The 18394-nt window shown below is 47.8% G+C and overlaps 1 protein-coding gene across 2 annotated transcripts in view; it reads right to left on the reverse strand.

The window, feature by feature from the left end:
• TUB (TUB bipartite transcription factor) overlaps positions 1-15485 on the reverse strand; it is an 87799-nt gene extending 72314 nt beyond the window's left edge. Inside the window, exon 1 of one of the 2 annotated variants that reach the window (XM_040456963.1) lies at positions 15190-15485. Coding sequence is in view for 1 of the 2 variants with exons in the window: in XM_040456960.1 (XP_040312894.1) it covers positions 15190-15245 (56 nt within the window). In the remaining variant the exon portion in view is untranslated. The remainder of the gene's footprint in view (positions 1-15189) is intronic. The other variant, XM_040456960.1, reaches the window with a different exon arrangement.
• Positions 15486-18394: the final 2909 nt, after the last annotated feature.

The raw sequence follows: 18394 nt of genomic DNA on the forward strand, positions 1-18394 counted from the left end.
ACTCCACTCTGAGTTGTAGTGCGAAAACAGCCAAAGACAGTATGTAAACAAATAGGCAGGCCTGTGTTCTGTTAAACTATGTACAGAAACAGGCTGCTAATCTAATTCAACCTCAACGCCCACCAGAATGGCTGCCCAGGCCCAACCACCCAAGGCCACAGCTCAGTGACTGCCCACTTGTGCCAGATGCTCAAGGACCACCAGCCCACTTGACCACCGCTGCCTCGCAGGGCCAGGCTGGGTGTGGTGTCACAAGGGGTAAGGTGTGGGGGCTGGAGTAGAAGAGGTCAAGGTGGTGAGAAGCATGGCCAGCCGGGACCCCCAGACCTCAGTCCTGCCCTCTCCCTTTCCCAGCATACACTCAGGGCTCCCGACACTCACCTGCAGCGGGAGGCTCTGCCCAGTTGCCGCTACTCCCCTTCCTTCCCCTAGGGGATCTCTGTCCGTCTAGCTGATGCCCCTCCAGCCTGTTCCTGAGCAGGAAACCCCCAAATCCGGGAGGGGGGATGGGACTGAACTGCCCCAAGGACAGGTCACTAGACAGATGACACCCCGGAGAGGGCGACGTGGCCGGAGGGGGGAGGAGGTGTAACCCGGCACTGGGATCCAGGGGCCTAGGAGAGGCCAGGCTGGAACCGACGCCCCTGTCCAGAGAGGCCGGGCCAGCAGGCCCCAACCCCGTCCCGGGACAGTCTACCCCAGCTGGCGCCGGCCTCCCCACCCCAGCTGTAGTCCCCCCACAGGTGGCGCAGTCACGAGAAGATCGCCAGTCGCAGGCCGGGGCTGGTCCCTGGGCTCTCCAGTTACACTAAAAGTGAGACCGAGGAAGATGGTATCGAGGCCCTGCGAAGGCGGCGTGGGCTCATCCAACATTGATGCGGCCCCGGATTGCCTCAGCAGCCCCTCATGGCAGAGGCGGGGATCCCGCTCCCAGCTCCTCTGGGGCGAGCCAGGAGGGTAGGGCAGGGTCTTCTGCCCACACAGCTCATCATGCAGGGTCACACAGACAGCTATCAGCTCCGAGATCTAACTGGCCCCTCCTACTCTCCAGAGGTGCTTCTGCAGCCCTCCACCCCTGAAGAAACTGCCCAGGCAGGGTGGGGCAGGCTCATGACCCTGACCATGCCTATCTCGCACTGGGAGAAGGGCAGTGTACCTGTCCTCCCCCACCCCCACTTCCAAGGTGCAGGGGAAGAAGACAGAGAGAGCAAGCCAGTCTCTCCCTCCTGCCTCTCGCAGTCACTTCTCTCCAGTGCACCTGCTTTCATTCAAATACCTGCCACTCACACACATCCACATAGCCACTCTTGTTGGCACATGTGCGCCTCCCTGAAAGGTGCACAAGCTCAGTGGTGCATACACGCCCTGGCACAACACGTTCATACCCCACATACACAATTACTGGTGCACACGCTCAGCTGCATGAAAAACACACTCGCAGAAGCCCTCTCCCAGAGGAGCCCAAACCATCACTGCATCTGCTCTCTGACATCTAGTGATGGGGAGAAGCGAATGCCACCCAGACTCTCCCACCCAGGGCAAACCAGACTGTGGAGGGAGGGGCAGGTGCAAGGACAGTGCCCTCCTGGTGCACTGTGGAATTCCTGGCCCGATTAGTTGGTCTGCAGTGCCGGAGAGGGCACAGAGGCAAAGCCAGGTTGGGATTAAATCTTTGCTGAGGAATGTGACCTTGTAAGAAGATAATACTGGGTCCCTCTTACCCTGATGCAGGCCCTGCCTGATTCCAAAGGTTCTTAGATGTTAGGCCCTCATCTGCCTGGCCTGAACTCTGGGCCCTTCGTTCCGATGCTAGGTTCCAATCAGCCGGCACAGCTCTCTAGCGTTGTTCACGTGCAGAAATCTGCCTCCTCTGGCAACAGCACAGGCAAGCTATTCCCTAACGCCTGCTAACTTCCCCACAGCCTGGCCTGGCACTCATCAACAGACCCTCCCCACCCACACACATACACACAACCCTAGGATTTGCTCTGTCAATCTTCAGATTAGAGGAGACCAAAACATATGCCCAAAATATCAGAGTGAGGCTGATTGGGAACACACACCTGAGCTAGGAGATCTAACTTCTCCAACTGCAGCACAGCCCACACTGCTCGGGATGGAGAAAAAAGGTGTGCGTCTCTCCCAAGCACATGCTGGGTAAGAATGCCCCAGATGAGAGCCAGGCTCGGCATTTATCTATCATCAGGGCTCAGGATATTTCAGAACGAAGGAGTCAGATATCAGTGGGTTCCTGTGAGCCCCTGCTTGGCAACTGTCCTCCACACTGTGCCCCTCTCTCCACCTTTGGTGACAGAAATGATGTCGCTGCTCCAGGGTCTTTCTACCTTTGTTTAAAAGCATCCTGTCATCCTACCTGGGAAGCCACACTGCCTGATGACTTCAAACCTCAGTGTGGACAAGTCCCAAAAGACTTGAGAAATCTTTGTCTCACCTCCACGACTTGCTCTTCTCTCTAATCCTTATCACCCTGAGCCCCAACCACGCCGACTGCATGGGAGACAGACCACCCCCCACATTCCACCCTCCCCCAGAACTATTGCTTCACTGACCCTAGACCACCACTCTCATTTGCCCTACCCAGCACAGTCATTTTGGTCCTACACTGCTATTAAATCTGCCAAAAGGATAGTTATATTCCAAAAGTTCTGGAACAAAGCAGGACCTCCAACCACCTGGCTTTGGGGTCCGCCCCGGCCCCCCCCCCCGCCCCCCTCCTGCACCCTGGAAGCTGGCACTGCCTTGGCCAGGACCTCCAATCCCAGCCTGCCCTATTCGCATCCCTGCACCTTGGCCTTTCCAATCACAGAACACATAGAAGGCCCTGGGTCACGCACTCACAGAATACCAGAACTATAAGAGTGCTCAGTCAACCAGTCCAGCCTCTTCAACTTCAGAGGAAACAGGCCCAGAGAGGCAAGTGACTTGCCCAGAGCCAGAATGGAAATTAATGGAGTAGCCAGAATGAGATCCTCGATTCCTAACTCCCTGCACAGTGCTTTTCCCAACATCTTTCCCTGCTTCATAAAACTCAGTGTACAGACAGTAAAAGCATCACCACTTTGTCTCAGAAGAAGCTGCTTGTGAACTTACATGCCACAGTGGTCAGTCTGGCTGTGCCCAAGCCTGATCTTCCCTGCTACTGCCCTGCTCTCCCAGCCTCTCTGGTGGTTCTGACCCACCAGCAGTAGGGACTGGAGTTAGGTGGCTCATCCCTATGGTTCCCTCTGTGTAGTCTCTCAACAGCTGTGGCCTGAGTCCAAGTGCTAAGGGAAGGGGCTGTTTCAGTGTCCTGATCTGCTTGTGAATTCTCCACTGGGGCTAAATGCTTGGCCCCCTTGAGGAAGCTAGACCTTGTCACCCACACTTCAGGCACTGGCTAAGGTCCCCACCCCCCAAGTTCTCATCTGACTTCGCTTTTCATCCCTAGCCCGGGGGTCCTGCAACTATGCCCCTCTCACCCAACTGGTCCCAACTGGTCTTCATCAGCCATGCCTCTTCAGTCCCTGGACCGCTTCCCTAGGTACCTCGGCCTCCTTCCCTTACCTGCCCTTACACTCTCCTCACACAGCTCCACCTTGGGGCAGAGCCTGCCTGGGCCATGGCACCTATCCCTGTATCTAGGAATGGCCTAACTTTCAGATTCAACTGGACAGGAAAATGCCGATATTGTAGAGGAATCTCGTTCTGTGCTGGCTCGTAATAACAGCAGCCAGCACAGAAATAGCACTCACCATGTGGCAGGCACTGTCCCGGGCACTCTACATTTATCAAGCCTTAGAAACATCAAGTCATTTACTCCCTACAACGGTAGGTACTATTTCCTCTAATACTATTACTTCCATTTTAGTGATGAGGAAATGGAGGCTCATGGCAGTTAAGTAGCTTTCCCAAGGTCACACATACACTGCGCAGGTGATTTGAATACTGTGAAGGAACAACTTTCTGGAACGTTAGGGGACAGAAGCCAGAGCCATTGTTCGGGACCGTCCAGACACTGACTCGCTTCCCCTTCCGCCTCAGCCTCGCCCTGGCCAAAAGTAGGTGGCTCTGCGGACACCAAGCTGCTGGCTCTAAAGAACCAGGAGAGCCTCGACATTGTTTTCTCGTGGCAAGAGAGTCTACCTTTTGAAAACAGAATATATTTTGTTAGGGTCAAGTAGTCTCAGAATGACGAAGTAAGCCTTAAGTACAAAGGGCTACTTTTACAATAAGGATTTGGGTACTCTCTCAACTTGGCAGAAACCTGCCTGTGCACAGAATGTCGGCCAGCACTGTGTGCCCTGGGTGGGAACCAAGGGCCCAACAGAAAATCGCAGCAAGATGTGCTGTGGAGACTCCTGGCCGGTATGGCCCCTGGTCACCAATAAGCTCTGGGCCAGTTAAATTAGGAACTTCGTTTTACCTAATCCTATAGTGGGTATGTGTGTGGTCTGTTTCTAATCCACAGCCTACCTGAAAGGGTATACAAACATCATCTCATTCAAGTCTCACCATGACCCTTCGCTAGAAGAAAATCATCACCCCTATTTTACAGACAGGGAAATTGAGACTAAAGGACATTAAGTAACTTGCTACTTGACACACTTCTAAACTGTTTAGACTTTGCTTCTTTTATGTCTACAAGTGGCACATAGGATTTTTATAATCAACCAAAACAATAAAGATTTCCCATACTGTGCTACATGTACACAGCTAATAAGAGGTGGGGCTGGGATTTGAACCAGGTCTGACTAATAACAAAGCCTGAGCTCTTTCTACTGCCCCCTCTGTGCCATCTTGGCAACCTAGTCTCTTGGGAGTCACAGCCCTCCCTAGACATGTTTAATACAGGTCATGTCTTGCTTCCTTGCCCGTCTCTCCTATTCAAAACTTATTACAAAGCTGCAATTAATCAAACAGTGAGGTGCTGGTATAAGGATAGATGCACAGACCAATAGAGTAGAATTGCAAGTCCAGAAATAAATCCATACATCTATGGACAATTGAATCTTGACAAGAGTGTTAAGTCCATTCAATAGTCTCTTCAACAAATGGCAATGAGACAGCTGGATACTGGATTTCTACATGCCAAGGAATAGAGTTGGACCCACATCTCACACAAAAATGAATTTAAAATGGATCAAAGACCTAAATATATACCTTAAAATCACTTAGGAGAAAACAGTGGTAAATCGTTGGATTTGGCAATGAATGTGTAAATACTACATCAAAAGTATAAACAAAAGAAAAAATAGAGGGGAATCTGGTGGCTCAGTCGGTTAAGTGTCTGACTCCTGATTTCAGCTCAGGTCATGATCTCAAGGTTTGTGAGTTCAAGCCTTGCATCTGTCAGGCTCTGCGCTAATGGCATGGAGCCTGCCTGAGATTCTCTGTCTCCCTCTCTTTCTGCCCCTCCCCTGCTCTCTCTCTCAAAAGTAAATAAATAAACATTTTAAAAAAAAGAAAGAAAAAAATAGATAAATTGGACTTCCTCCAAATTAGAAACTTGTGCTTAAAGGGCATTACCAAGAAAGTGAACCTTTGTTCACTGTTGGTGGGACTGTAAATTGGTACAACAACTATGGAAAATGGTATAGCTTTCTTAAAAAGTGAAAACAGAACTACCATATGATCCAGCGATCTCACTTCAGGGCATACTTCCAAAGCAAATGAAATCTGGACCTCAAAGGGATATTTCCATGTTCACTGCAGCATTATTCACACCAAGATATAGAAACAACTTAAATGTCCATCAACAGAGGAATGGATAAAGAAAATGTAATATATATATATATATATATATATATATATATATATATATATATATATATATGGCTGAAAAATTATTCAGCCTTAAGCAATAAGGAAATTGCTATGTAGGACAACATGGATGAACCTGGAGGACACTGTGCTAAGTGAAATATGCCAGACACAGAAAGACAAATACTGCATGATATCACTTTATGTGGAATCTTAAACTAGTCAAAGTCATAGGAGGGAAGAGTAGAATGGTGGTTTCCAGGGGCTGGGCAGATGGAGAAAATGGGAAGATGTTGGTCGGAGGTTACAAAGTTTTGATTATCTTATAAGGATGAGTTCTGGAGATCAGAGGTACAGCATGGGGACTATAGTTAACAATACTATTTGTATCCTTGAAATTTGCTATGAGGATACATCTTAAGTTTTCTCATCACTCACACTCACACACACACACACACACACACACGTGCATACGCACACAAAGGAAAGAAAGAAAGAAAATTGTAACTGTGATGTGATAGGTATGCTCATGAACTTGATTGTGGCCATAATTTCACAATGTATATGTGTATCAAAACATCAAGTAGTACTCTTTAAATATATATATTTATAGAGTCTATATTTACATGTACATGTGTGTGTATATGCTTACATATATACAAAATTCCTATGTGCTAATTATACCTCAATGAAGCTGAAAAAAAAGCCACCAAGAAATACCAACCAAAAGAAAGACATGCATTCAAATGTCCAGTGTTAATAATAACCAAAACTGGGAAATATCTCAAGCGTGCATCGTAGTGGAACGGGTGAATTGTGGTAAATCCATACAGAACCCTACATAGCAGTGAGAATGAACTAACTGCAACTTGATGCAGAAACACAGATGACTCCACTGTTAAACTCAAGAAGGAAGACACAGGGGCACCTGGGTGGCTCAGTCAGTTTAGTGTCCGACTTTGACTCAGGTCAGGATCTCACAGTCATGGGTTTGAGCCTTGCGTCAGGCTCTGTGCTGACAGCTTGGAGCCTGGATCCTGCTTCAGATTCTGTGTCTGCCTCCCTCTCTGCCCCTCCCCAACTGACTGACTCTCTCTCTCTCTCTCTCTCTCTCTCTCTCTCACCCTCTCTCTCAAAAATAAATAAACATTAAAAACAATTTTTTTAAAAGAAGGAAGACACAAAAGAATACACCTGGTACTCTTAAATTAAGTTAAAAATCAGCAAAACTAACCTCTCCAATTTGAAGCCAGCCTAACGGAAGTCAGGATGATGGTAACCCTCAAGTTAGAGGGCAGAGATAGGACGGTTTCTGATTATAAGAGTGTATTCACTTTGTGAAAATTCACCAAATTCTTCACTTATGACTTGTGTGCTTTTTCATATGAGGTCATACACTTCAATAAAGAGTTTATTTAAAAACAAACAAAAAAATGGGGGCAAAGGACTTGAACAGACATTTATCCAAAGAAGATATACAAATGGCCAATAAGCACATGAATAGTCATTAGGGAAATATGAATCAAAACCACAGTAAGAAACCATTTCACACATCCTAGGATGGTTTAAAACCAGAAAATAACAGGTGTTGGCGAGGATGTGGAGAAATGGGAAACTCATGTGTTGCTGCTGGGAATATAAAATGGTGCAGTTGCTGTGAAAAACAGTTGGGTGGTTCCTCAAAAAACTAAACGTGGACTTAGTATCTGATCCAGCCATCTCACTCCTACGATCCACGTAAAAGAATTGAAAACAGGGACTGGAACAGATGCTTGTATGCCAGTGTTCACTGTAGCACTTTCACTATGGCCAAAAGGTGAAAACAACCCAAGTGTCCATCAACAGAGTAATGGAGAAACAAAATGCGGTATATGCATGTAATATATTATTCAGTCCAAAAAGGAATGACGTACTCATATATGCTACAACATGGATAGACCTTGAAAACATCACGGGAAGTGAAATAGCTAGACACAAAAGGCAAAATATTGTATGATTCCACTTATAGGCATATATCTAGAATAGGCAACTTCATAAAGATGGAAAGGAAATTATAGGTTACCAGGGGCTGGGGAGAGGGGTCAATGAAGAGTTATTTCTTGATAAGTACGAATTTTTTGTTTGGAGTGATGAAAAAGTTTTGGAAATAGTGGTGATGGTTACACAACATTCTGAATGTACACTTAGCAATTAGTAACGTGGCCAATTTTATGTTATATATATCACTACAATGATACAAACTGTATTGCTATACATTGACAATTAATTATTGGAAACTGAACTTAAAGATATACCATTTACAATATCATTGAAAAGTATGCAATACTCTAGGATAGATCTTATGAAAGGTGAAAGACTTATACTCAGAAAACTACAAAATATGCTTGAGAGAAATGAAAGATGATCTAAATAAACACAAAGATACATTATGTTTATAGGTTGGAAAGCCCACCATTACCAAGAGTCAACTTTCCCCAGATTGATCTATAGATTCAACACAATCCCAGTCAAAATCCCAGCAGACTTTTGTCTTTTTTGGTTTTTGCAGAACTTGAAAATCTGATTATAAAAGGAATGTGAAATTAACAAGGACCCAGAAGAGACAAACAGCTTTGAAGAAGACCATCCTGGTTTCTCCAGTGCTTGGATGAAACAGCCTCTCCCAGGCATTTCTTTTGTCTTGTTTTGGCTCCACACTCACCCAGAAACCTTTGGATTTTACTTGCCAAGTAGCTTGATTCTGGCTTGGGGATGGGCCCTGGGCAGGGCCGCCAACATTGCAATAACTACAAAGAGATCTTCACAATTCTAGGTTAATAAGTGGGTCTTCAGATTTGAAAAGAAGGAGGAGGAGGAGGAGAACAGCAACAACATCAAAGTTGAGGATCCTAAACTACCTGATTTCAAGACTCTTTGCAAAGCTATAGTCAGCCAGATAGTGTGGTGTTGGCATTGAGAAAGGCAAATAGATCAGTGGAGCAGAATAGAGAGTATAGAAATAAATACAACGACAATCCAGTTTTGATAAAGGTGCAAAAAAAGCAAAGTCCTTTTGAACAAATGGTGCTGGAACAATTAAACTTTTTTTTTTAATTTTTTTTAATGTTTATTTATTTTTGAGACAGAGCATGAACGGGGGAGGGTCAGAGAGAGAGGAAGACACAGAATCTGAAACAGGCTCCAGGCTCTGAGCCATCAGCACAGAGCCCGATGCGGGGCTCGAACTCACGGACCGCGAGATCGTGACCTGGCTGAAGTCGGACGCTTAACCGACTGAGCCACCCAAGCGCCCCATAACCTTTTTTTTTTTTAAGTGAACCTCATTCTACATACAAAAGTTAATTCAACTGAAGCACAGACCTAAAATATTAAGCCTAAATTAGAAAATCCCTAGGAGAAAACCTTTTTCACCTGGAGTTAGGCCATGATTTCTTAGATGAGACACTAGAAGCACAATCCATAAAAGAACAAACTGTTAAATTAGACTGCACCAAATGTAAAATTCTGCTCTTCAAAATACATGAGACTGAAAAGAAAGCCACAGACTTGTAGAAAATATTTGCAGGTCACATATCCGACAAAGGACATGGATCCAGAAAAAGCAAAGAATTCTCAAAACTCAATAATAAGGATGCATATAACTGAGTAACAATTGGGGAAAAGACTTTAACAGATACTTTCCCCCCAAAAGATACATAGATGGCAAATAAGCACACGAAATGATGCTCAATGTCATTAATCATGGAGGACATGCAAATAGACTCACAATGACACATGATTACATACCTATTAGAATGGCCAAAATTTAAAAGACAGAACATACGAAGTTGTCCCACAGATGTGGAGGAATTGGAACTCTCATACACTGCTCATGGGAATGTAAAGCAGTACAACCCCTTTGGAAAAGTGGCAGTTTTTTAAAAAAGTTAAATGCATACTTACCAAGAAAACACATGTGCCTACCATGTGATCCAGCCATCCCACTCATAGATATTTACCCAAAAGAAATAAAAACATATGCCCGTACAAAGACTTGTACATAAACAATCACAAAAGTTATATTTGTAATAGCCAAAAACTGGAAACCACCCAAGTGTCTACCAACAGAGGAATGGCTAAACAGACTGTGGTATCTCCATATAACGGAGTACTATCAGCAATAAAAAGAAATGAATGACTGAGTCATGCAACAACATGGAGAAATAGCAAAATAACTATAGATGCATGAAAGAAGCCAGACCAAAAAAAAAAAAAAACAAACCCCAAAAAAACAAAAAAAGAATACACACTGAATGATTTCAATTATATAAAATTCTAGGATATGCAAACAAATCAGATCAGTGGTTCCCTGAGGATAGGAGGAGGGTAGGGTTTGGCGGAGCAGCAGGAAGGAAGTATTATAAAGGGAAACAAGGATAAACTGGCCTCTTTGCTGTTCTTAAATACACTAGGCACACTTCTACCTTAGAACCTTTACACTTGCTGTTCCCTTCTATAGAACATCCTTCCCCATTCACTCCCTTGTTTTTTACCTGTCTTTGCTGAAATATCACCTTATCAGAAAGAGTTTCCCCAACCAGATAATATAATACAACATATTCACCTCCACCCCAACCTCCATGTAGTGAGATTCTCTTCCTTTTGCTCAGCTCTATTTTTCTTCTTTGCACTTAGCATATTAGGTAAATCACTTAGCACTGACATATTATATACATGTTTTTGTCCGGGTCTATCTCCCCCCACTAGACAGTAAGAGTTGTGGGACCAGGGAATTTGTTTTGTTCACGGCTCTGTCTCCAACATCTATAATGTTGCCTGGCATTTAGGAGGTGCTCAGAAAATACATATTGAGTGAATGGACCACGTTCAAAGGCAGGTATCATTATTATCATCTTTCTGTATGCAGAAGTTAAGTTGCTTGTCTAAAGTCACACAACCAATTATTGAGGGAGCTGGGCTTCAAAGTCAGGTCACTGTGACTCCAAAATCCAAGTTCCAAGCAAGTTGTGTACACTGTCTCAGAGTCTGGGGGGCCAGATTCAAAACAAAGAGATCACCATGAAACAATGCAGTTAGAGCCTCTGAGCGTGAGAATACACATCAATCCACTCCTTCTAGAGGATAATCTGGCAACAGTCACCCAAATCTGAAACTAGCAATCCCTCTTCAAGAAGTTCATTCTAATCAAATAACCAGATATGAGGAAAAAATGTTACGTATATAAGGTTGTCTACTGTGGACTTATTTATAACAAGAGATTTGGAGATGACAAAAAAGTCCCCCAAAGGGTGTGACTGAGGTGGCGTGGCAGTGATGTGGAATCAAGAAGTTACAGAAGATTGAGCCCCATGTGAAGAGTTCTCAAAGGAGCAGGAGGCAATATCATTTGCTTAGGGCCTGGGGGTGTGGAGTAAGGGTCAAGTAAGAGGGGCCCTGAGTGTGATGCAGAAGAACTGCTGTGGGGGATGGGAGTGATGCTAAGCCAGAGAAGGGAAAGACTGTTGATGGCACAGCTCAAGATGAAGCCCCAGAAATTGGCGACGATCATCACGGTCCTGCAGTTTTTGTGGCAGTGCTCTGATGCCCCGGACAAGAGAGGGGGTGGGGATCCTAACGCTGGCCCACACGGGGCTGGAGTTGTGGCAAGCATATGCAAGGAAACAGAAAGCGATGGTAGCGAGTGGTTCAGATAATCTGCCAGGTGGTCCATGATAGGAAAGGAAGAAGAGAGGCCAGGAAAAGGCTGGCAGGAGAAAAAGCAGACATGAAAGCGCTAGATAACTCGATAATGTGGTGGGAAGAACATACGAGGGAGACGCATGAGGCCAGAGATTGGGATAGTAGTGTGTATGATATCAGGGGTGAGGTGATCCCAGGAGCCAACATGTAGGGATGTATTCTGTGAATAGCTGAAGAGAAGTTTCTAGAATGGGAAGGTCCAGAAATTGTGAGTGAAGAGGGCTAGTTGGTAATTTACATAAACCCTGAAATCTTTGGGATAACGACTAGAGCTTGAATGGAGGCAAGATGGTTAACCAAGTGCCAAGCTCTTGAGAACACAGGGTCTTGATGAGATGTACTCCAGGCCACTCATCTTTCATAGTCAGTTCATTTTATCTTCGTAACAATCAGTGATATACATAAGAATAGACAGAATGGTTACCCTTGGAGAGTTCAAAATCACTGTCAGAGTTTTGAGGAGTTCATTGGCTAGAGGGATGCTGGATAGAGAATACAGAGTTACCAGTGAAGGATCTGGCTTTGAACCCATTGAGTTAGGGGTGTTGGTGGAATATCTACAGAATACCCACATGGAGATGTTTACAAGCCTTTACAGAGGCATGGTTAGGGCTCGACAAAAAGAGTGGAGTTGAAGATATTGATTTCTGTGTTAAAAGCACTGAGGTGATAACTGGGACCAGGGTGTAGCCTGAGAATAGAATGGAACACAGCAGAACGGAAGAGAGGGGAGCTTTGGCATGTGCTCACGTTGGGACAGTGGGGACCAAGAGGAGTGAGGAATTAAAGAAATGCAGGCCTCATATTGTGGTAGATTGCAAAAATGGCCATGAATTCTTTGCAGCTCCTCCCTTCAAGAGGTGAAGCTTATTCCTCTCTCCTGAACGTGCGCTGACATTTTGACTCACTTTGACCAATACAGTGCGACAGGGTGATGTGCACGTCCTAAACCTAGGCCTCAAGAGACCTCGTACCTTCTGCTTTCTCACTGGGAAACTTCTACCAGCATGTGAACAGACCTGAGCGAGCCTGCTGGAAGACGAGAAAGGATTTCTCTCTTTTTGGGGAGAGAAGCTTCAAATGTGTTAGCTTTCACAGCTGAGGCACCACACACGTGAGTAAGCACGGCCAAGAGAAGCCAAGCCTAGGCCAGACTACAAACACTGCCCAACCGAGCCCAGCCCAGATTCCTGACGCACAGAATCTCGAGTTAACTAGAACAATTATTATTTTAGGCCATTAAACTTAAGAGTAATTTGTTACACAGCAATAGATGACTGATACATACATGACCTGAAAAGCAAAGAGGGGAACAGATTAAAAAGAACACGCTATATAATGCAGAGAGGCCAACTTCTAGGGGGGTGTGAAGGAGAGTTCAAATGTTCAGAGATGTGGTGGGGGCAGAAGTCAAAGAACAGAGTCAGAAAGTGTGAACTGTTAACAGTGGTTTGCTTCTAGGGGTGAGGGGTGGGGACGGGGACAGCACAATCACAGAATTTCACTTTTAATATGGGGACTACATATATGTGTAGCTTATGTAGGGTTTTTAAAAGTTTACTGAGGACGGTGCGATTTTAAAATAATTCAGCCCTTATGCTTTACAGACTAAGCACTAACTGGAAAATGGAGGTGAGTGATATAGACCAATGGTTCCAGAGTAAAAGCCAAACCAGCTGTATCCGAAACACTGACTCTTGAGTTCCACATCTGGAGATTCTGATTCAGTTAGTTTGGATACGGACCAGGGAAGCTATTTTCTTCCCATGGCTCCGCAGGTGTTGAGATGGTGTGGGTGAGAAGAAAAAGGTTCTGAGGGTAGAACCCCAGGAAAGGTCTTTATTTAGGGGTCTAAAAAGGAGAACACTGCTTTTCAAACTAAGCATCTATGGAAGACAGGGTTCTCAGAGACATTTACAATATTTATCAATACAACAGTGATAGATACCACTTATTACTATGTTCCCATCTAATTCTTGTATTACTTCCCATTTCACAGAAGAAAAAACTGAAGCCTAGAAAGGGAAAGTGACTTGCTGCAAGTGAGCTAGGTGGAGTCCGGATTTGAACCCAGGCTGTCTGATTCCAGTGTCTTGCTGTTGTTTGTTTTTACAGGAAAAAAGTCTAGTTACTATATAGAATTGTCTCAATTTAAAAATTCCCTCCTATACACGTATTAGGTCCTTGGCATATGTTGCCACTTCTTTCTACTAGGATCTAGACTGGGTGCTCCTCTGGGGGAAGGAATTATGTCTTGTTATCTCCTTATCTCCAGGGCCCCACACACAGTTTGCAGTCAATACATGTTTGCAGAATAAGCAAATGCATGTGTGGTTTGGGATCTGAAGGCAAGCTCCGAGGGTTTGTTATTTTAAGTTGAATACTCCAATCATTTTAGAGTTCCTCTCCATAGGAAACACTATTTTTAAAAAGGGCACGTTCGCTGCAGTTGTGAGCTGGACAGCGAGCAGACGGCTAGGACTGTGCAATGCAGGGTTGGTGAGGAAACAGAATCAACCAATTTAGACATGTTCTCCCAAAGAAGGCGATGAAAGCAGAGAGGTGGACCAGTTGCACCCCTCTTGAGGGAGGCGTCACAAACTTGACTAGGTTTACAGGCTGAGAGATCACCAGTTAAGAATGGAAAAAGATGGAATCAATTGGAGGGCGAGTTAAAGGGGTCCCAGGGGGACCCTGTTCTCTGAATCTCCGAAGGTAGGGGTGTCAAAGATGCAGGAAGGCTTTTAGCAGTGAAGGGAAGGAGAGCACAGGAAGCAGGGCTTCAGGGAGAAGAGATCAGCCCAGTTAATGAAGTTTCTCTTCCAGCGCTCCCCAATTAGGACCAGGGATCAGAAAATGCAACTCCAGAGATCCTCATGGGGTTGTGAACTTTAACAACAACAACAATCTACTATCTACTATCGTCATGGTTTCATTTTTAAAAGAGAGGGGACATTTAACACACCACGAATAGGTAGAAAGGACAAAAATCTCAGAATGAGTCTCCGCTTGATGACCGACTCATTCTGTTGTCCTCATTTTTCTCATTTCACCTGGAAGGATGATTCCTCCCGGCAGGACGGGTGCGTGGGGAGCGCGACTCCCGGCCGCCCACGCCCGCAGCCTCTCCCGGTGCCCGCGGGGCGGGCGGGGCGCCTGGCAACACTGCGGGCGCCCCGACAGCCCGCCCCGGGCCGCCCTTCCGCTCCGCCCAGCCCGTGGCGACCCGCAGGTCCCCGGCAGCAAGCTGGGGCGCTCCGGCCGGCCGGCAGTCCTCACCCACCGCCCCGGGGCCCCTCCTCGCCCCACCGCGCGTCGCCGCCCGCCCCGGGGCCCCTCCACGCTCCCTCGTGCGGTTGCGGCGCGGGTGGACACCGCAGGGCAGCCGGGCTGGGATGGGGGCGGGGTGCGAGGTGGGGAGGCAGCTCGTCTGACCCGGTGCCCTCCTCCGCCGGCTCTGCCCCGCAGGTGTGAGCACACCCTCGCTCCGCTCCGGCTTCGCATATCCGCCGCTCCCGGCACCGACGAGCCGGACGCTCCAGGGTCCGGGTGCAGCCGGGGGGGTCTGAGCGCTGGCGGCCGCGCTCCCCGGGAACTCTGCTCCTCCCGCCGGGGTGGGCGCAGGGGAGGGCGCCCACGCAGGGCCACGCGGAGAGCCCGGCGAGCCCATCCTGCAGGCGGCCGCCCTACCTGTCGTAGCTCCAGCGGCTGTAGGACAGGGTCCGGTGGCTGCTGACTCCCTCCATCGCCACCTCCGCGCTCGGGTCCGGCTCCGGCTCCGCCGCGGCGGCAGCGGCTGCGTTGGGCTCGCCTTTCGCTCGCTGCGGGCCCGGCCGGGGCGCGGGCGGAGGACTGTACCATTCGCCCCCCCTCCGGGGGGGGTGACCCCCCCTCCGGCTCTGCCAATGGCTGGGACGCGCAGGCTGCGGGGACCCGGGCCCGCGGGGCCCCCTCCCCCGCGCTCCAGTCCCGCGGGGGCGCGGCTGCTGCAGCCCGCACGGCTTATTTATTTATTTCCGATGTGTGCTCCGTGTCGCCATGGCAACCGCTCCATCTTTTCCGGCGTCACTGGGGCACCGCTGCTTTCAAACCTTCCCGGGACTAGGATTGCTAAGAGGCTGTCTCCTCTCCTGCTCACCGTACTCAGGCCCCCTCTGCAGAGCCGCCCCCTCCTTCCTGGCGTGGAGTGTCATCCATTGACTCCTCTCAACCTTCCGCTTAGTTTGACCCCCTTTTCAGGAATGGAAATCCCCATCCCCCGAATTTTGAGGACTCCCGCCATCTCCCAGCCCCCTTTCCCCCAGTAAGTCTTTTAATTACCGGAGTCCCCCTCGCCTAAAAGTGGTGAGACTCAGCCCCCTCCTTACCCGAAGGAAAACCCACTTCTTCCTCCCTCTTCCCCCACTGGATTCCCTTGGCCCCGCTATTCAACATACAGTGGCCCCCTTGGGTTCCGAGGACCGGGCTCTGTAAACACACCCATTTCTAGGCCATGTCTGTTTATTTTCCTTGTGCTTTCCCTTCATTACTACTAAAAATTCTTTGGAAAAAAATCCAGCCTTGTTGGTTCAACTAGCGGAGAGTGTCTTCTTCATGTACACCTGGCAGAAAAAGGCCCAGGGAGGGCTATGGGGAAAGGGGCGCAGACGTGGAGAGGGAAGACTGCCCCCTCCTTCTCTTCCCTTCCCCCACCCTGGCTGCCGGCTGCGGGGATTTACAGGTATAATCTTCTTGCAGAGGTCACGGAAGCCTAAGAAGGACCTTTCAGTGCAGCTGTTGTGACAGCAATAACATGCTGAGACCCGGGTCAGGGTGGAGGCGCCAGCGGTGGGGAGGAGGAGCAGCGCAGGGCAGTAGCCTTTGAGCTACACTAATCCAAGGATCAGGGGCAACTCTGTGAAACCAGACCTTCTGTGAACCCCGTGGGTTCCTGGCTTGCAAGGGACAGCACACCTGTTGCATCCAGCCCACAGATGTGGTTGTGTTTGTTTTCATTGACTAAGTTGACAACAATTAATGGAGAGATTTAATAGATTGAACCTTTTGTCCTCTCTTGAAAACTAAGAAAATCTGGCAAGCCTTGGGCCGGCCTTCCGCATGGCGGGCATACAGCCGAGAAGTGGCTGCTCTCCTTACGGGGAGCATGTGTTCTCCTATGGGCCTCAGGCCCCAGCCAGTCGGTTTCTTCCACTTACATAACTGGTCCCTGTAGCTTTGGAGTTTGCCACCCTGGGCAACAGTCCTCTCTGTAACCAATGGTTTCCCTGAAGCCCTCAGAGTTGTGCAAATGCATCATTAAGCAGTATTTACCAAGGATCAGCAAGATGCTGTAAATAGCAAGCAGACACTGTCACTCCCCTGTGGGGTTTATAGACTGACATGCATGGACTGACTCCCAAAGAGAACCACTGTTTCGGAACCACATCTTGATGGTGAGTCTCTTGGCCATGGGAGTGGTGGATTGGGACTCCAGAATCAACTCGTTACAAGTGCGGGAAGCCTTATTTCATTGTTTGGGTAAAGTTGAGGGGAGAACACTCCTATCTGGAGAATGTGTGGTGTTTGTGGGACCTCCCACAGACACTGCAGAACCAGAAGCCACAGCTCCTGCCCCATATGTTATCAGACAAGCATCCAAGGGTGTTCTTTCCCCAAAACACTGATGCAAGAGCAGTAGAACCTAAGAAGGATATTCCCTCAACGAGAGGAGTCCTGCTCCAGCAGCATCACCCCACTCCAACACATGCTCACAGAGACCCACTGGGGCTGACGTTGGGCACTGGCTGCCAGGCCCTTCCTTGCAGCCTGCCTTGGAGGTCACTGGGGCCAGTGGTAATAAACACCTATTCTACATCACCAGGGAACCAAGTAGTTGGTGCAAGACAAGAGTTCTATAGCTGTAAGAGTCAGTAGCAGGTGTACTGGATTCCCAGACCCTCATCTCCAAATCCTGACACCCTTAGGTACAAATAAGAAGCCCAAAGTCAGGTTTCCTAGGCCTGGGCTGAGAGCTGTGGAGAAGCTGCATCCCAGACATGAGCCCTGAGCTAGGCAGATGGAAGAGCCTACCAAAGCCCCAGAGAATGGACCTTTGACCCTTATCAATTCCAGAAGTCATGTGTCAGTATTCTGTTGGGGGGAGATAGTGGCAGATTTAAAGTACAGTCGCCGAATCTTTGACATTCCTCCTATTGAGCGGGAAGGGTTATGTTACCTTACCATGAATCTCTATGCTATGTGATTTCTGAGGTTAAGTAATAGATGGCCTTTTAGTTTACCGGAAAGGCCACCACGTAAGAAGTCCCACGACCATGTAGCCACTATGCTGTGAGGAAGCCCAACCTATAAGGGAAGGTCATATGTAGATGCTTCAGTTGATAGTCCCAGCTGAGCCCAGTCTTCAGGTCACCCAAGCACCAGACATGTAAGCAAAAAAGCCTTCAGCAGATTATAGCCCCTAGTCCTTTGAGTCATTTCCAGCTGCTTGAGTGTTCCCAGCTGAGGCCCCAAACATTATGGAGGAGAGATAAGTCACCCTTGAGTGCCCTGCCCTGACCCAGAAAATCAGTGGGGACATAGAAACGGTTGTTTTACACCAAAGATACCCAGACAGGCAGAATTCATCTCAGAGGAGCTGGTTCTTTTTCCTTGAAAGCTCATGAATGGGGCCTTTTGGTTATGATAGGAAGGGTCCCAGTTAGTTTACACAGAAGAGTGGCAACAAAGAAACTCGATTGTTCTGCATAGTAAAGCACTAGGAAAGTGGGAGTTGTCCTCTGGTGGCTAAATGATGAGTGGAAAGAAGGAGGTGCCAGCTGCCTAACTCTTGAGTTCTATGACTTGACAGTCCATTAGTGCCAGAGGTCTCCGTTGGACAAGAACACTGTATGGGGTC

Source organism: Herpailurus yagouaroundi, unplaced genomic scaffold (genome assembly GCF_014898765.1).
Source record: "Herpailurus yagouaroundi ecotype Mexico unplaced genomic scaffold, PumYag 218, whole genome shotgun sequence".
In the NCBI taxonomy this organism is placed as follows: domain Eukaryota; kingdom Metazoa; phylum Chordata; class Mammalia; order Carnivora; family Felidae; genus Herpailurus; species Herpailurus yagouaroundi.